General features: G+C 39.2%; 1 protein-coding gene across 2 annotated transcripts in view; it reads left to right on the forward strand.

Annotated features, from left to right (window-relative positions):
* Nucleotides 1–21,221, forward strand: part of STAP2 (signal transducing adaptor family member 2) — a 1,003,160-nt gene that overhangs the window by 172,892 nt on the left and 809,047 nt on the right. For both annotated transcript variants that reach the window (XM_044090598.1, XM_044090599.1), the window contains exon 3: nt 7,930–8,049. In XM_044090598.1, the coding sequence (XP_043946533.1) occupies nt 7,930–8,049 (120 nt within the window). The remainder of the gene's footprint in view (nt 1–7,929; nt 8,050–21,221) is intronic.

Genomic DNA, 21,221 nt, shown 5'->3' on the forward strand with positions numbered 1-21,221 from the left:
TTTGACCGCATCTTTAATTTTTTCATTAAAGTTGGCCATGCCTTGTATTTCACTGTCCACGCATGGCCACTCGCCTGCAGGCAACACCTTTTGTTTACATTGTGTGCTTAAATCTGCACAAATACTTTTGATGTCCATGAATAGATGTTGCTAAATGCGTGGGCTTCTTTAGCAGCTTGCATATTCACTCAGCGCTGCTGCTATTCCCATTACTACATTTAAGTCATGCGGGCTTAGCATGAAGTATAAACAATTGTAAATGAATCCCCAGTTATGGAAAACCAACTAACTAATTCATTGGAAAAACTGCTGAAGGAATGTGGCAAGTTTTGAGACAAAATCAGGAAAATTTTGGAGAAAATGTAAATAAACATATTGAGCATAACAGGAACTTCATAATCCGGAACCCCAAAATCCTGAATCACAAAATACTGAAAATATTCAGGACACAAAGAATGACAGTATACTAGTACAGGGACACAGGGAAACACATACAAGATAAAGGGATATCACTTTTCACCAAGTATGGACAGGGGGCAAGCCTCCCTGCCCCCCATGTGACCCCCCTGCTAATTAAATATATAAACTCCAAGGTTGCACTCCACAGAAAAAAATGGCAAACATACCATCACGTGTTCATGATTGCCTGTTGTAACCTTAGTAACATTCTCTTTTAACTTGCTATACTACAACATAACTCATGATAGTATAGTGAAGTGCAATCTTGAAGTTGATATATTTAAGTAGCAGGGAGTGTGGGGGGTGCATGGGGGCTTGCCCCCCTGCTTATATTTGGTGGAATATAATCTGGTTTGTGTTCTCTATAGTCAGTATATGTATCCTGTGTGTTTTCAGTCTTTTGTGATTCAGGATTTTGAGTTTTCAGGATTTTGAATTTTCAGGATTTTGGTCTTCCAGATTATGAAGTTTTCTGAAATTCAGGACTGTGGTATTTCAGGATTCTGAAGTGAAACCACACACACACACACACACACACACACACACACACACACACACACACACACACACTTCACAAAGTGAGTGATAAATTCTCATAGTAACATCAAAATAACTCCAAGTAACTCCAGATACTTACATTAGATTATATTGAAAAAGAACGATGGAAACCGGACTCAAAGCACAGGAAGGAGTAATAGTGACCTGAGAACACTTCACCATGCACTTGCAGTTTGATTATAGCTGTTATTTACTAGATCATTTTGCATGGGGGAGATTCTTCAAGACTTCACTTGTTAAAACAGGAAGGGGGAACTGGACAAACCCAGAATCATAGACCAATAAGGTTACTTTTTTGTAATAGAAAAATAATGGAGAAGGATAAATTATTGTCAGAAATGGAAAGGCTGGGATATAAAACCATATGCAAACATACACATGTTAAAACAGATCGATATATAACTACCTGTAGACTATTGTTCTGTGATAATCCTCAATACAATACAATCCTCCATAGGTCTATTCAAAAATAACCTCAAACAGTATCTCGAAATGAACTGGCTCTGTCCGTGTACCAGTCCTGATTAAGTTAAATACTGAAAGGAGAATCTCTAAGTATCAAATAGGTAACTATTTCACCAAGCTCTGTATCCTATCTAATATCTCCTGCCTTTAATTGTGTCTATGTGAATTGTGTATCCCTATTAGGGAACACCATGAACCACTGTACATGCTCACTTTGTTTTTTTTTATTCTTTGTTGTAAATATTGTTTTCATACTTTTATATTTTATATTATTTAAATGTTATCTTTGTAATTTGTCTTATTGGAGCTTTTCTCCCCAGGCCTCTGCTGAAAATGGACATAAATCCAGTCGGACTATCCCAGTAAACAAATAAAGTTTGCTATGGTATGATTTATATAGACTTATCTTTAGCCTTTGATAGGGTTATACACACAACACTGACCCATAAATTAGAACAACTAAATATGAATGTAATCTTGATAAAACGGATAGCTGTATGGCTTACAAATAGGTCATGGGAACTATCATACAGCAATTAGACATTAAAATTCAAGGTTATAGTCATGGTGTCCCACAGGGCTTTATCCTCTGTCCATACTTGTTCAGCTTGTATCTTTCAGATGTATCTTTTCATCTGAGGTGTTCTATAGTCTGTATGCAGATGACTTTAAAATATGTAAACTGATTATATATTTTGCAGACAAGGCAGTCTACAAAAAGAACTTAACTAAATTGGGCATCAGAGAATGATATGTTGATGAATACATGAAAACGAATCAAATTATTTGGGAGACATAGACTGAAGGGTGAATATTTAATACATCACACAGTGAGTGAAACTGTCAATTTCATTTAAGGATCTAGATTTTGAGATTTTCTGGTACCAATTGGTTAATGATACTTATTAAAAGATTTATAAAATCTAGGAAACCAAAAATGATGAAATCATTGTAAGTTACATCATACCATTATGGGTATGATGTAATATTTTTATTTATTTATATTATTTATTTTATTTTACATTTGTTAACCGGGATGGTCCGACTGGATACATGTCCTTTTTCAGCGGAGGCCCGGGGAGAAAAGTTCCAACAGAGTTACACTGATAATTAGGTACAGTAAATGAGCTGAAAGAACTTAACAAAAACATAGGCTATTTACATACAAGTACAAGACTGTCATTACTATTTCTGAGATTACTACAAATGTAACATTAATAACATATTAGCAAGGACGGTAGGCAGTATAATGACATAGAGTTAGACAGGATACATATTTCTTTATCACAGTATACAAAGTACTTATCATCTTAGCTAGTTGTTTATGTTTTAGTTAATGGCACAGAGCTAGTCTGGGTTTGAGCAAGGACATAGCCAGTGTGACTTGAAGTGGAGTTTTAGACTATTTTTGAATTGACTTAGAGAATTTGCAAGCGTGATGTTATTTGGGAGAGAGTTCCATATTTTACCAGTGGTGTTGGCAAATAGCACGTCACCACCTAGGTTGAGAGATTTAGTTGTTTGGACAAGGAGTCTATTTGCTGAGCGAAGGCAGCTTAGATTGGAGTAGGGAGTCATTAAGTTTTTTAGTGCTGGGGTATTCTCAGGTTGTTTAAGGATTTTGAAGGCCTCTATGAGTTGGGACTGGTGAAGAAGGTGTGGGAATTCTATCCATCCAAGCTTTTTCAGGTTAGTACAGTGGTGTGTTCTGTAGGGTAGGCCTGTAACGAACCTGGCAATGTGATTATAGCAGGATGAGAGCTTGGCCAGATCTGATTTGTTAAGGTGAGTGAGGACAGGAGAGGCATATAGTAGGGTAGAGAGAAGGTGTGAACGGGCTGTGGCTGCCCTGGCATTCAGGGTAAGGAAGGCTTTAATTCTATATAGGGTCCCAAGTTTCTTGTTGACTGACTTAATGGCTTGGTTGATATGTATATCAAATCTGAGTTTATTGTCAATGTTTACTCCTAATAGCTTTGTATAGTTGTCTGGGGAGATGATGGTCCCATTATTGGATTTTATAGTGAAGTTTTCAGTCGGAGATCTATTGGTTGGGTAGAAGAGAAGTAACTTGGTTTTGTTTGGATTTAAGATCAGGAGATGGTTGGCAAGCCAGTTTTCGACTTTGGTAAAGCTATGTTGGGTGGTAGTTAGTAGATTTGCAAGAGAGGCATTGGAACATATTATAGTCGAGTCATCTGCATATTGAATGCAGGTGGCTTCAGGGATGACTGTTTGGATGTCGTTTATGAAGACTGAAAAGAGGAGAGGTCCTAATATGGAACCTTGAGGAACTCCTATGGTATTTGGTAGTAGGCAGGAGAGCTTGTTTTGCCACATTACTGCTTGTTGTCTCCCAGTGAGGTAAGCCTTAAACCAGTCAAGGGCTGGAGTATCTAGATACAGGGTTTTTAAAGTATATAGAAGTAACTGATGGTTTACCATATCGAAGGCTTTCGATAGGTCCAGGAAGAGAGCGGAGGATATTTTTTTTATTATTCCGGTTAAGATTAATGTTTCAGTAAAAGAGAGGAGGGCAGTGGTTGTACTATGATGGGGTCTGAATCCATGTTGAGAGTCTGTGAGTAGTTTATTTTGGGTTTGATAGAGCATTAGTTGGTTGTGCATGCACTTTTCCAGAATTTTGGCAAGTGGTGATAGTATGGCTATAGGTCTATAGTTGGATAGGTCTGTGGATGAACCTCCTTTGTGGAGTGGAATAACATAGGATATTTTCCAAATTGAGGGGATTGGGGCCTCTGTTATGGTTCTGTTAATTAGGATTGAGATAGGGTAGGCTACGACATCTGCAGCAATTTGCAGGTATTCAGCCGGCAGAAGATCGTCTGAAAGGGTGGTTGGCTTCAGTTTTTTCAAAAGGGATCTGTTAAAGGATGTGGGCACTGGCTGGAAGTTAAAAGAGAGTGGTGAGTCGGGTATAGTGTTTATAGAAGTGTGGGGAGGAGAAAGTTGGTTAGCTAATGACTGGATGGTTTCTGTGAAGAAAATATTGAATGAATTGGCTATATCTTCTTGGCTCTTGTCAGATAATGTTCCTGGGGTCGGAGTAGTGGATTTGCCTGGTTGGAGAAGTTTATTTATGCCTGCCCAGTACTTTTGAGGGTTATTCTGATGTTTATGTTGCAGATTGTAGAAGTAATTTTTCTTATCTAGTATGATGGCTTTTTTAGTCTCATTTCTAAGTTGTTTGAATTTGATACGATATAGGGGTAGTTTGGTAGTGCACCATTTATCCCACGCTTTGTCTCTAGTTGTTATTTTGGTTTTGGTGTCTGTTGTTAGCCAGGGTGCTAGTTGAGTTTTAATTCTTATTGAGCGTTTAGGGGCATGCGAGTCAAGTATAGTAAGGAATGAATTGTTAAATGATGACACTGCCTCATTAAGGGGAAGGAACTTTAGTTTTGTCCAGTTACATGATTTGAGTTCAAGTTGAAATTTAGTTGGGTCAAAGTTTTTCTTGGATCTGATAGACCTATAAATAGGTAAGCTTGTACAATTAATTTTGTCTTTCATGATGTATGTGAGCAGGTGATCACTAAGATCATTAGGGAGAGTTCCAGACGTATAGTTCTGGGGATGACTGTTGGTGAGTATCCAGTCTAGTATACTCTCTTTTTGGTTATTGTTACCTGTACGTGTGGTAGATGATATTATCTGAGAGAATCCATGTAGGTTAACAGGGATGGGGTTGGACTGTGCTGTGCATTGGTTCCAGTCAATATTAATATCGCCCAGGACAATGGTTTCTTGAGGGTAGTTGTTGGCTATCCAATGTAGAATGACCTCTAGTGTTTCTACATTGTTCCCAGTAACTTAGAATTATTCAATACTTTTTAATATGAAAACCTTATATGAAAATGTGCAATAGTAAATCAGAAAAAATACAGTGGAAATATGCCAAGGGCATATATGAATATGCAAATTTCAGTTATTATGAAAAATTAAAATAGTTAAATGTGTGCAGTGTTTCATTTAGATATTTGAGGAGAATTTTTTCAGGTATATAGGGCATTTAGCGACAGCTATTTTTATTTTTTATTTTATTTATTTAATACTTGTTTATGGGAAAGTCCGAATTGGAACAAAGCCAATTTTCAGTGTTGGACTGGGGAGAAATGGTCCAGACATATGTCTGTGTAATGTGGGAGGAAACCGAAGGAAACCCACACAAATGCAGGGACGATATGCAGACTCCGCACAGAAGGCACCCCAGCCAAGAATCAAACCGGAGAACCTCTTGCTGTGAGGTGACAACACTACCGCTGCACCACTGCGCCATCCTCTGAGAATGTTTGGGTGTATCAAAGAGTAGTAGAGAATCATCAGATGAAATGTGTAGGAGATGCATAGGAACGGAAAGTATACTAAATGGCTTTCTGAGAGAATAGCTAAAGAGACTAAATTATATTAAAGCAAGCACTACTTTAGATATGTTTTAAGAAAAAAGGGCATGCTATCATGAAAATGATTTGGTATATTGTTAGGCTAGAAGGCCATTATTGTCAGCACCTGAAATATTTATATCTATGTATACTACCTTGCAGTTTTTAGGTAAATAACAGTATCTCATTCCAAAATAATGAGGAATGATAATGTAATACAGTGCATTCTTGAAATTAATTCATTGAATGCAAATTCAGCTTATGCCTTTGATTTAAGAAAATGGTCCTGTGCCTTGTAGGTCTTTGCATCCCACAACCTCTAAAATTAAATAACCTAACTTTGAAATCACATGTTTTTGGAGAAAAGAGGAGTATTTGTTTACACAAATCTAGTCCCCATTTTCTGTTGCATAGCCCCATTGATGAATACTCATCCACAAAAAAGTCCACCTAAAATATTTAGTTTCATAAGTCAGAATTTAGAAGAACAAACATTCAGCAGAAATCATCCCAGTGGCCAACCACTTAGCAGCATTATGACATGAATGCTATAAAGTACCACTGATGGAAAGAGTTAAGCTGTGAAAGGAAATATCTGACTTTCTTGTAGCTGACAGAATTTCCAGAAATAATGTATAATTCAGGCATTTACATAGTGACATATTTCATCAGTGTAGCTTCTGTTCTTTGCCATCCATTACCCATCCTGCACTGGAAGACTATCCAACTGACAAAATTTACCATGTCGGATGCTCTGAAGCTCATCTCCCACATTCATGTCTAGCAAAGACCAAATGTCTGCTTTTTCTTGAATTTTTTCTTCTAAAGGAAGGTAAGAGTTGTATGGCATATCCCAGAGTTAATGTTACCACCATTTGGGCTATACTGAAGTTGATGCAGCCCACACAAAAACACCTACTGGTATGTAATATTTGCATGACACTGAACGTCTCTTATTTAGCCAGGTTACCTGTGCTCACTGAGCACATAATTTGTGCACTATTGCACCCTTACCTTCCTGCATAATTTTGCACAAGCCCCATGGAATGATAGAGATGGCACTGCAGTGCTCTGTATGGTGGCAGCAAAACTCAGCATTTTGGTGAGATACATTCACAAGATGTTCAGACTCAACAAGTCACTAGGTTTTCCTGGTGGCATACATTGGTGGCCATGCCAGTGTATGCCTGGGTACATTAGGCCTGAACTGATTTTGCCTACATTTAATTTATTAATACCATGCTTGTTTTTCAACAAATGCAGTCTTTTCAGATGTTTGGATAAGCAAAATGAGAACTACAGAGATTCAGACCATATAAATGTTGTATTTGTAATGTGTGAGCATTATTAGTGTAAACATTTTAGCCTTATTTATAAGAATCATAAAAACTTGCACATTTTATGTCAATGAAAGGTTATTCATGCTGTGATCACCTGAAAGCATGTTATCTCCTTGTACAGGTACTTTCTGTATTTATATTTTAGTTATCCTTTATATATGAGGAGTGAATTCTGTTATTTTGTACTTTCTGGGGAGTTTGTTTGCTACCCTTCATCCTTCCTGTTGTAACATTTTACCTAAACTAAGGTGGCAGCCTGCCATCAGGTCATCTGCAGGACTTCTCTCAGCCTGCCTTCAGTTATGCTCAATTCCCCCAGTATCCTCCCATACCAGTTTGCTATCTGTGGGACCCAGTCTTCCAGTTATGCACAGAGAGGTTTTGGAGGAGGGGGATGAGAAGTTATTTCTATGGGATGGGATAGATCTGTCTTATGACTATTTCATTCTACTACCCTGCCCCTGAAGCCTGCACACTTTACAGTATATGCTTATAAGGCCCAGAGCTGCAGTCCTGACAGTCGCGCCTGCCCACTTACTCGGTCCATAGAATGCCATGTGTCTAATTGTGGAGGAACAGCATCAATGAGCCACACCACTCTGACACGGCACACGGGGCTGGCCAGGACTGGGCCCATCTGTTGTTCTTTCTGTTTATAATCACCTTATTTCATATGATGTATATTTTTGTTTTATTCCTTGTAGTACGTGGAAAAACTGGAGCTAGACATGTTTCAGTCACTGGTTGATGACAACAGCAAGGATGCAAACCAAAAGAATGTCAGAATGACCCTGAAACTGCAGAACAAAACTGTGAAGTTAAAGGTATGAGTTGAATACATTTGTGATAAATTGTTCCAAAATAACTGCTTCAGGGATATGCGCAATTATGCTGTTACAGATGACCCTAACACTGTTTGACTTGTTCTACAGATGACCCTAACACTGTTTGACTTGTTCTCCATTACTGCACTTTTATAACTGCTGTACAGACGACCCCAACACTGTTTGACTTGTTCTCCATTACTGCACTTTTATAACTGCTGTACAGATATGCTGTTACAGACGACCCCAACACTGTTTGACTTGTTCTCCATTATTGCACTTTTATAACTGCTGTACAGACGACCCCAACACTGTTTGACTTGTTCTCCATTACTGCACTTTTATAACTGCTGTACAGATATGCTGTTACAGACCCCAACACTGTTTGACTTGTTCTTCATTACTGCACTTTTATAACTGCTGTACAGACGACCCCAACACTGTTTGACTTGTTCTCCATTACTGCACTTTTATAACTGCTCTACAGACGACCCCAACACTGTTTGACTTGTTCTCCATTACTGCACTTTTATAACTGCTGTACAGATATGCTGTTACAGACGACCCCAACACTGTTTGACTTGTTCTTCATTACTGCACTTTTATAACTGCTGTACAGACGACCCCAACACTGTTTGACTTGTTCTCCATTACTGCACTTTTATAACTGCTGTACAGATATGCTGTTACAGACGACCCCAACACTGTTTGACTTGTTCTTCATTACTGCACTTTTATAACTGCTGTACAGATATGCTATTACAGACGACCCCAACACTGTTTGACTTGTTCTCCATTACTGCACTTTTATAACTGCTCTACAGACGACCCCAACACTGTTTGACTTGTTCTCCATTACTGCACTTTTATAACTGCTGTACAGATATGCTGTTACAGACGACCCCAACACTGTTTGACTTGTTCTCCATTACTGCACATTTATAACTGCTGTACAGACGACCCCAACACTGTTTGACTTGTTCTCCATTACTGCACTTTTATAACTGCTGTACAGATATGCTGTTACAGACGACCCCAACACTGTTTGACTTGTTCTTCATTACTGCACTTTTATAACTGCTGTACAGACGACCCCAACACTGTTTGACTTGTTCTCCATTACTGCACTTTTATAACTGCTGTACAGATATGCTGTTACAGACGACCCCAACACTGTTTGACTTGTTCTCCATTATTGCACTTTTATAACTGCTGTACAGACGACCCCAACACTGTTTGACTTGTTCTCCATTACTGCACTTTTATAACTGCTGTACAGATATGCTGTTACAGACGACCCCAACACTGTTTGACTTGTTCTTCATTACTGCACTTTTATAACTGCTGTACAGACGACCCCAACACTGTTTGACTTGTTCTCCATTACTGCACTTTTATAACTGCTGTACAGATATGCTGTTACAGACGACCACAACACTGTTTGACTTGTTCTCCATTACAGAACTTTTATAACTGCTGTACAGACGACCCCAACACTGTTTGACTTGTTCTCCATTACTGCACTTTTATAACTGCTGTACAGATATGCTGTTACAGACGACCCCAACACTGTTTGACTTGTTCTCCATTACTGCACTTTTATAACTGCTGTACAGACGACCCCAACACTGTTTGACTTGTTCTCCATTACTGCACTTTTATAACTGCTGTACAGATATGCTGTTACAGACGACCCCAACACTGTTTGACTTGTTCTTCATTACTGCACTTTTATAACTGCTGTACAGATATGCTGTTACAGACGACCCCAACACTGTTTGACTTGTTCTCCATTACTGCACTTTTATAACTGCTGTACAGACGACCCCAACACTGTTTGACTTGTTCTCCATTACTGCACTTTTATAACTGCTGTACAGATGACCCCAACACTGTTTGACTTGTTCTCCATTACTGCACTTTTATAACTGCTGTACAGATATGCTGTTACAGACGACCCCAACACTGTTTGACTTGTTCTCCATTACTGCACTTTTATAACTGCTGTACAGACGACCCCAACACTGTTTGACTTGTTCTCCATTACTGCACTTTTATAACTGCTGTACAGATATGCTGTTACAGACGACCCCAACACTGTTTGACTTGTTCTTCATTACTGCACTTTTATAACTGCTGTACAGACGACCCCAACACTGTTTGACTTGTTCTTCATTACTGCACTTTTATAACTGCTGTACAGATATGCTGTTACAGACGACCCCAACACTGTTTGACTTGTTCTTCATTACTGCACTTTTATAACTGCTGTACAGACGACCCCAACACTGTTTGACTTGTTCTCCATTACTGCACTTTTATAACTGCTGTACAGATATGCTGTTACAGACGACCCCAACACTGTTTGACTTGTTCTCCATTATTGCACTTTTATAACTGCTGTACAGACGACCCCAACACTGTTTGACTTGTTCTCCATTACTGCACTTTTATAACTGCTGTACAGATATGCTGTTACAGACGACCCCAACACTGTTTGACTTGTTCTTCATTACTGCACTTTTATAACTGCTGTACAGACGACCCCAACACTGTTTGACTTGTTCTCCATTACTGCACTTTTATAACTGCTGTACAGATATGCTGTTACAGACGACCACAACACTGTTTGACTTGTTCTCCATTACAGAACTTTTATAACTGCTGTACAGACGACCCCAACACTGTTTGACTTGTTCTCCATTACTGCACTTTTATAACTGCTGTACAGATATGCTGTTACAGACGACCCCAACACTGTTTGACTTGTTCTCCATTACTGCACTTTTATAACTGCTGTACAGACGACCCCAACACTGTTTGACTTGTTCTCCATTACTGCACTTTTATAACTGCTGTACAGATATGCTGTTACAGACGACCCCAACACTGTTTGACTTGTTCTTCATTACTGCACTTTTATAACTGCTGTACAGATATGCTGTTACAGACGACCCCAACACTGTTTGACTTGTTCTCCATTACTGCACTTTTATAACTGCTGTACAGACGACCCCAACACTGTTTGACTTGTTCTTCATTACTGCACTTTTATAAATGCTGTACAGATATGCTGTTACAGACGACCCCAACACTGTTTGACTTGTTCTCCATTACTGCACTTTTATAACTGCTGTACAGATGACCCCAACACTGTCTGACTTGTTCTCCATTACTGCACTTTTATAACTGCTTTACAGATATGCTGTTACAGACGACCCCAACACTGTTTGACTTGTTCTCCATTACTGCACTTTTATAACTGCTGTACAGACGACCCCAACACTGTTTGACTTGTTCTCCATTACTGCACTTTTATAACTGCTGTACAGATATGCTGTTACAGACGACCCCAACACTGTTTGACTTGTTCTCCATTACTGCACTTTTATAACTGCTGTACAGACGACCCCAACACTGTTTGACTTGTTCTCCATTACTGCACTTTTATAACTGCTGTACAGATATGCTGTTACAGACGACCCCAACACTGTTTGACTTGTTCTTCATTACTGCACTTTTATAACTGCTGTACAGATATGCTGTTACAGACGACCCCAACACTGTTTGACTTGTTCTCCATTACTGCACTTTTATAACTGCTGTACAGACGACCCCAACACTGTTTGACTTGTTCTTCATTACTGCACTTTTATAAATGCTGTACAGATATGCTGTTACAGACGACCCCAACACTGTTTGACTTGTTCTCCATTACTGCACTTTTATAACTGCTGTACAGATGACCCCAACACTGTTTGACTTGTTCTCCATTACTGCACTTTTATAACTGCTGTACAGATATGCTGTTACAGACGACCCCAACACTGTTTGACTTGTTCTCCATTACTGCACTTTTATAACTGCTGTACAGACGACCCCAACACTGTTTGACTTGTTCTCCATTACTGCACTTTTATAACTGCTGTACAGATATGCTGTTACAGACGACCCCAACACTGTTTGACTTGTTCTTCATTACTGCACTTTTATAACTGCTGTACAGACGACCCCAACACTGTTTGACTTGTTCTCCATTACTGCACTTTTATAACTGCTGTACAGATATGCTGTTACAGATGACCCCAACACTGTTTGACTTGTTCTTCATTACTGCACTTTTATAACTGCTGTACAGATATGCTGTTACAGAAGACCCTAATACTGTTTATTTAGTTTATTTATTTGACGTTTGTTGACTGGATTAGTCCATCTGAGGCAAAAGCCCATTTTCAGTGGAGGCCCCTAGAGAAAAGCATTACAATAAAGAAACACAAAGATAACATAAGGCATTATACAAAAAGATGGAGAAAGACTGCACATTACTAAAAACCAAAGAGTTACAAACTAGACAAGCATACATAGTCAAAAAAGCATGTACAAAAATAAGTTGGAGAAAAGCTCCAGTATTACTAATCAAAAACTTTCATACTAGGCAAACATACCGAAATTAAGGAGGTAAAAGTTTGACATGACATAAAAGGCTACCTAAATGTACATAATTGATGAAAGTAGTAAACAATAATGATCCATCATTCCCTTGGTGGCATACTGTTTGGTACTGAAATTCATCACCAGTTAAGTCAGTCAGACAGAGAGAGTATCGGAGACATGAAGTAAATAAGAAGAGGACATAGAAGTTTAAGGAGGGTTTGAGCAGGAGCAGGATCTCGAATTGAGGAGGGTTTGAGCAGGAGCAGGATCTCGAATTGAGGAGGTGAAGTCTGATCTCAGACTTGAAGCAACTTGTATTAGTCATACTGCAAAGGCTAGATGGGAGCTTATTCCAGGCAAGAGACACTGAGTGCTTGTAGAGTTGTTTGCCTATAGTTTTGTTAGGTTTATAGATATCCAGAAGGTGCTGGTCTGAGCTACTAAGGGTATGGATAGGGATGTAAGGGGATACTATGGTGGAGAGAGAATAGCAGGCTAGTGGTTTGTTGACTAAGGAATGTGTGAGCTGCAGTTGGGAAAGTAGCAAGAGCTGAGGGAATTCCAGCCAGTGAAGCTGATTCAGGGCCAGGCAATGATGTAATTTGTAAGGTAGGTTACATGCAAATCTAGCTTTACTATTGTAGGTTTGCTCAGGTTTGGAGAGGAGGGTTGACTGGAGATAGGCAAAGATAGGGGAGGCATACAGGAGACATGGAAGGAGGAAGGCCTGGGCTATGAAGGGCCTGGAGTTAGGAGTGAGGGATGTTTTATTTCTATAGAGAAGACCAAGTTTCTGATTGATGTTTTTGATGTAGTGTTGAATATGGATATTGAATTCTAGCTGGTCATCAATTATAGTACCAAGCAATTTATTGTGTGGCTCTGTTTTAATGAGGGTGTTATCTCGAGAAGAAATTGTAAAGGTGGATTTATGGTGGTAGAGAGGTTTGGGAAGAAATAGTAGGAGCTTAGTCTTTTTGGGGTTGGGGTTCTGTGAGCTGTTTTTCCATGAATGAAAAAGAGTTTTGGTTGATGGAAAGAAATTTCAAGTATGTTGTCAGCACAAGGGATGACAGTAGAATCATCAGCGTATTGTATAAGGGAGGAAGTAGTACAGGAGGTGGAAAGATGATTGGTGAAGATATTGAAAAGGAGGGTGCCAAGGATTGAGCCTTGAGGGACGCCAGTTTGAGTAGGTAGGAAAGGGGAGCAGGTAGATTGCCATCTGACAGACATCTGCCTGTTTGAGGGGTAGCTTGAGAAGCAGAGAACAGTGGAGGGGGAGAGGTTGAGATCAGCAGGTTTGGTGAGTAATTTAGAATGGGTGACCATGTCGAAAACTTTTGAGAGATCAAGGAAAAGGCACAATACCAGGAGATTTTTGTCCCTGGCTTCAGCGAGGACATGAGGGCTGTTGATGTGCTATGAGACGACCTAAAGCCGTGTTGAGTGGGGGTTAGAGGATTTTCATTAATTAGGTAGTTTAGAAGCAGGTTGTGAATAGGTCTTTTCCAGAATTTTGGATAGTGGATATAGGATGGCGTTTGACTTGTTCTCCATTACTATACTTTTATAACTGCTGTAGGGATATGCTGTTAGATGACCCTACTACTGTTTGACTTGTTCTCCATTACTATACTTTTATAACTGCTGTAGGGATATGCTGTTAGACGACCCTACTACTGTTTGACTTGTTCTCCATTACTATACTTTTATAACTGCTGTAGGGATATGCTGTTAGACGACCCTACTACTGTTTGACTTGTTCTCCATTACGACTCCTTTTATAACTGCTTTAGGGATATGCTGTTAGACGACCCTACTACTGTTTGACTTGTTCTCCATTACGACTCCTTTTATAATTGCTGTAGGGATATGCTGTTAGACGACCCTACTACTGTTTGACTTGCTCTCTATTACGACTCTTCTAGCTCTTTGCCTGCAAATGTTTGATGTTTTTGCAACCACCATACATATTTATTTATTTAATTTATTTATTTAGTTATTCATTCTTTTGGCATTCAGTTAAGCAAATTAATCCATACAGATCATTTTCAGCTACAACTGTGGTCAGGTCTACTACGGTTCATATATTATCTTAACTTCGTAACACCTTGGGATATTTGATGACATTGATAAGGACTTCTTCACCATATGATTAAGGAGGTAATATTTACAGCAGGACTGTTTTTAACAAGTGTACTAAGTCTGCATGACAACACAGTGAAAGGTTGCTGTAGTGTATAAGGAATGGCCTTATGAGAGAGATGACAAAGGCTTGATACGACTATTGTGCAGCAAAAATCGAAAGTTCAATATTTGATGTCACAGCTTGTTTCACAGCATTACTGTCCAGGCATCCTTCCTAAAAACCATTAAAAGGATGTCTGTTCACTGCATTACTGTCCAGGCATCCTTCGTATGAGCCATTAGAAGGATGCCTGTTCACTGCATTACTGTCCAGGCATCCTTCTAATGGTACATAGATTCATAGGTTAATAGGCTATTGATCCATTAGTAGCCTAACCAGAATATCCCACATTTTAGGTACCCGTTGACATGATAAATTTATACATGGTTTCAACCCCTTTCAATGAGGGCCTGAGGGGCCATGTCTGGGGTGGAATTACAATTGCCCATCCATTCATCCAGGTTATACTCAAAGGGGGTGTAGGAGCTACTTTGCTTTATAACCAAAGGAAGTCTATTCCATGAAAGAGTGCTTTCTGGGATATAAATCTATTTTGCCAGTAGGTCCTAATTATGTTGTAGTGGAAGTTAAGATCTCTTTTGTGGGTGTTTAGGGTGTTAGTTTTGTGGATGTACAGGAGGTCACAGACTGGAGCCTTTGAGGCTCTGTAGGTTAGATGAAGCACACCTCTCAAGAGCAGCACTTTAAGGCAGTTTGGGTAGCTATATTCTTGCTGATCTTAGACAGGAAATGCTGTGCTCTCTCAAGCTGGGTCATATGCTTAGTCAAGTTCATACCAAAAGGGTCATTATATTCTATTATGGGCCTAATGAGGGATGAGTAGAGAGGGATGATAACTTCCTTAGATGTGGAAGAAATACCCCTGCAGATTAGTCTGGCTTGATAACAGGATTTCCTAACAACAGCGAATATAATGTGATCAAAGGATAGCTCATTGTCAATGAGCTCTCCTCTTATTCTAATATTATACTTTCTACATAAACATTTCATTTGTGACTTATTCCAAAACCCTTTCCAAACACCTTACTACTTCTATACATACACTTCTGTTCCTTGTTTCCTACTCCCCTATCTCTATTTAATGTTTAGCCCCATTCCCAGCTATCTTTCTCCCTGCCATACTACTTTGCACTGTATCTATTTATAATCAGCACCCTCCTTAATAGTACCTATCTGTTACACATTGTATCTTTTTCTTTTCCCAAGTAAACTCAAATTTCTTCTTATTCTGACTACAGTGTTATACTCTAGTCTTTAATACCCCTCTACTCCTTACATTCCATAGAAGATAGTAGGACTACCTACCTGCCTACCTACTTTTATAGTAAATACTTCCCTCCTTACCTGTCCCCTTCCGGCTTTCAGAATCCACCATCACTGAATCCCCTCTTGTTTCCTCCTTCTTTGCTACTTCCCAAACTACCTGACATTTATAAAGTACAGATTCCTGTACGTAAGTATGCTACTCTTCAGCTTATCCTCTATTATTCTCCTCCTACTGTGCCATCTGTCATCCTACTATGACCCAATAAAATATAACAACATCTCTCCAACTCCGTCCCAACCACCTCTCCATACTTCCTCTGTACACACTCTACATTGTACCAAACCTGTTTAATATTGCCATTCACCTTTATTCAAAATATAGGCTGATTATTTGCATTTCAGCTCAAACCAAAACAAAATTAGGTGCAAGAATCCTCCCCAAAAAACAACTATGCATAGTTCCCTAATATACTAAAATCCTTCTAGGAGGAGATACCCACCCTAATCCTGGCCCCACCTATCACAATGAACACAAAGATAATTCTCTGCCATACACTTCTGTAACTGAACAACAGCCAATCCCCAATCCTGGTGATCTAATTTTTGCTGTAATAAATGTTAGAAGTATAAGAAATAAAACTGCTGAAATACATGCCTGGATTATCCAATGTGAGCCTGATGTTCTCGCTGTAACTGAAACTTGGCTTAAACCCAACATAAACGACTTTGAAGTTATACCTCATTCATAATGACTGTACAAAGAGGAAAGGTGGTGGTATTGCTTTAATATTTCCCAGTACCTGTCACATTTCCCCTTAACTGCAAGATAAGCTAACACCAAAATTCAGTTCAGCAGAGCTTCTTTTTGCTTTCCTCAAAATAAACAATTATAAACAAACATGTCCTTTATATCCCGCTTGGTAACAATATAGTTATACTGGAAGATATCCTATATTGGATATCTATACCATTTCTACAAGAAAAAATGTTACTAGGTGATATAAATGTCAATTAGTTGGACATAAAATATAACTACTGTGACTATGGTGTATAGGGTCCTGGGTTCGAGACCTGCATGGTTGTTTATTTAAATGGGAAATTCACCCCGGGGATCACTTCTGTGGCTCTGCTCGACAGGGGCACAAGAAAATAATTTTCTTGGGTGGCGAAAGCCAGGGTACATTTTTTGGCTAGGCTTGTATGGGCCCCTAGGGCTGATAGCCTAGTACCTACCTATCTAGCATGTGGTTTCACCCAACTAATTAATAGCCCCACAGTTTACAGCAAGAAATCAAATTATCTATTAGAGTGGATCCTAGTATCAGACCCTAGCAAATGCTCCAGCACAGGTAAAATGTCACTCTTTCATTGATCATCTCCCAGTCTATATGACTAGACACCTTGCACATCTAGTTAAACAGCATATTTATAAAACATGTAACCTTTCCAAAATTAACCCAGAAATGTTCATTACTACACTATCATCTATTAATTGGAAGTTCCTGAAAATCCTCCCCTTTTCTAAATATCCTAAATAGCCTTGCACCACCTAGAAGAAAGACACTAAAAACAAATAATGCTATTTGGCTGTCCAAAAAGAGTAGAATGCTAATGCAGGACAGAGAAAAAGCATGGAAAGAACAGCAAAAATATAAAGCACTTCAATATCTTAAACTTCAGAATGCTTCACAATCATGCTAAAAGCAAATAAATTAAGACAAAAAAACTATACTATAATAGCTTTCAGAATAATACTAAACACAACCCTAACATTTTTGGACAGCCATTAAAGAAATCTTACATCCAGGCCAAAAATTCAGCCTAAACTCCCCTCCCAATAGCTAACTATTCAAAATTGCAATACAGGTCAACATATGTCAGTATCTGACAAATCACGCATGCACTCAAGTCACTCAGCAACAATTATCGTTATGAAATTGTCATGGTCAGTATTGGAGTGAATGGCTTGAAACGTACCTCTCTGGGCTGTATGTATAGAGACATAATGGAACTCTGAGTATGTGTCCCAGATAGGTATGTATATTAACATCTATTCCTGTTGTACTTAAGGATACAGAACAGTTTCTGACAGATTTGTTTACATTTGTGGAAACATATGGAAGGGTAACAAGGTTACTATTTGTGACTATGGATGTTGTGAACTTGTTCACCTGTATTCCTAATGACTATTGACTGGATACCATGAGGGCCATATTAGTTTGAAGAGAGGATTGTGATAATACTGCTGTAGACATGATCTGCTCCTTATTAGATTTGGTTCTAAACAGCAATGTTTTCATGTATGGGAACTCTGTTTTTGCACAGAAATGGGGGGTTGCCATGGGTACCCCCTGTGCAAGTTCCTATGCAAATTTGGTTATGAATGTGTGGGAGGAGCAATATGTACTTAATAGCTTAGTGTATCAGCAGCATGTTAAGTTTTAACGTCGTTTTGTTGACAATGTGTTTATTGTATGGGGAGGGAGTCAAGACAAACTGAACACCTTCCTTGATTACATAAATCACACAACTGACTTTTTGAGGTTTACAATGCAAAGCTCCTCAGAGGAGATGGATTTTTTTAGGTGTACATATGGTAATCAATGACATAGGTGGGGTTGAGGCAACTTTGTTTTGTAAAGGGTGTTGGAAAAATAGTCTACTATCTTTTGATAGTATGCACCCTAGGTTTATATACTCCAACATAGTAAAGGGGCCAATACATGAGGGTTTTATCACTGTACGTAGAATGATGACTTTACTCAAAACATAGAGAAGCATTTTAACCCAGAACAAACAGCGTGTTATGAATGAGAGAAGAATGTTTGCTGCCCCATGCTTTTCAAGATGTAATACCAGCAATAGGGTGTCCACTACTAGGACATCTAAGCTTAAATTTGGCTTAAAATATACCAGTGATGTAGGAGCTGTATGCAATATAATATGTAAGAATTGTGGGGTACTTACAAGTGGTAATAAGACAGCAGAATTAGTTGGAACTAACCCCTCCTTTTCATACAAGAATTATTTGAGCCTGAAGAGGCAGCTATGCTGGACATCTGTTTAGTATGGGGGGAGGGCATCAACAGTCCAACAGAATGGGCACCTTTAAATGCCAACGTTGTAGGGCATGCACTTATATATCCCAAGAACAAGTATTTGAACATCCTTCGTTAAACTATACTTTTTATCCCAAGTTTTATACAGACTGCAGCACTGAGAACATTGTATATTTAGCAACCTGCTGGTCCTGTCAGGGTTTTTATGTTGGTAAATCCAACAAAAGGTTGAAAGAATATTTGGTCACTCCTATGATATTAGAACAGGCAATATTAAAAGTACCACGGCAAAACACATTAAAGAAAATGAAGGTCATGAGTATGTTTCCTGTGAGTGGAGGGGGGTGATTTGATAACCTACACTGAATCTATGGAACTTAACTGGATTTTAAGGCTTCAAGCTGACAAACATCATGGCTTGAATGCATGTGTTTCTTTAAGACCTGTACTAAAGGGAAGGACATTGGTGTAATGATATAACTGATCAGGAGGGTCTATGTAATTACCATTTAAGTATTTTTAAATGGTGTAATGAAGTTATTTTTTAGATCTGAAGCATTGGTTGCACAATGTGAAAGCGCTCAATTGTTTTACTATTTTAATAAAAGTGTATTTGTGAGCTGTGGTGGTCCTGCCATTCTTGTTTTATGTTTTGGAAACTTGTTGTTTTGGCAACAACCTTTACCAGCAGTTGGAACTTTTTGTGTTCTTTTGACATGCTGGAACTCTGATTATGTGTCCCAGATAGGTATGTATCCTGTGTCCCAGATAGGTATGTATCCTGACCTCACCCAGAATGATGCCACTATTTAAATAAAAAAATGATTGACTTCAACAATTAGCTCAACTGCTGGTGTTAGCCCAGGGGGATCCAGTATCTGTCAGCCTGGGAAGATATGGTAGACAGACCTCGCTGCTTTGCTAGAGGTAGTTTGCAAGAGGTAGTTTGCACCTGTGCTCCCTAGGCTTTCGGATAATGACAAAGGTCCTTGCATCTCCCGTAGTGCCTTTTTTAGGCAATGTTAAAACAACAAATTTTCCAATGTAGCAAAATCTAATTGAGACAAACCCAGGGTTGTGCTTCTTAATGTTAGGAATTTAAACATGAAACTGCACTCCCTGAAAGCACTCCTCACCTTGGAGAATAATGACGTCTGTGCAGTTGCAGAGACATGGTTCAATCCGGTGAAAGCAGCCTGACTGTGCAAGGCTACAATGCCTTCCACACATTCAGACCTCGAAATGTGCATGAGAGAAGCAAAGGTGGAGGTGTATCCATCTTCAATAAAACCAAATACACTTCAAGACTGGTCAAACAACATGATTCTCTTAAACTACTCCCTGTCCAATTAACTACTGGGAAAGTACCACACCACATCATTGCTAGCTATAGATCCCCCACCTTGAACTAGGATAAGCACACCTCCTACCTCAGTTTTCCAGAATCCCTCGCCTTACAGTTCAGCCCCTTAGTCATGGAAGATTTCAACTATCCTTACATAGAGCGGAGGACATTACCCAGAGGTTCCTGGACTTTAACGCAAATGCTCTGGAACAGATAGTCTGCACCCCCTACTAGGGGCCCTAATGTTCTGGACATAGTGCTTACCAACATGGGGGGGGGGCACACTGTACTTCCCCATGTGTGATGCCATCCCTAGCTGGGTTGGGAGGGTGGCCTAATGGTTAAGTTGTTTGCCTTGCAAACACAAGGTGCAAGGTTTGAGTCTCACAAGGGACAATTGGCTAGGCTTAAAATGGCTCACAAGGGCAGTTAGCTTAGTACTAATCTATGAACCTATAGTTAGGTCAGAACAACAAATCAGTCTCGTTTGAAGTCAGTACTGGAACTGACACCATCACATGAACAAAAATTATAAAAAACTTTATCAAAGCTAACTACAACCTACTAAGTGATGGTATAAAAGGCTTCATACCAGCTGCAATCGCAGGCATCAATGATCACTATACAGAAGTGCATGCAAATGGCCTGTACAAACACTTAAGCGACTACATAAACTCTGCTGTACCTGACCGGATCAAAACCAGGTCTTTCCGCAAAAAGAAGTCACTGTGGTGGACTTAAAGTATAATCAGATTGTATAATAAGAGGAAGAAACTGTTCAAAAGCAAGAGGGATGTTACTCTGCAGAGGAAAAGTTCCTTCCTAAGCCTAAACAAGAAAATCAGAAATCTTGTAA

Source organism: Protopterus annectens, chromosome 13.part0 (assembly GCF_019279795.1).
Source record: "Protopterus annectens isolate FY-2018-M chromosome 13.part0, PAN1.0, whole genome shotgun sequence".
In the NCBI taxonomy this organism is placed as follows: Eukaryota; Metazoa; Chordata; order Ceratodontiformes; family Protopteridae; genus Protopterus; species Protopterus annectens.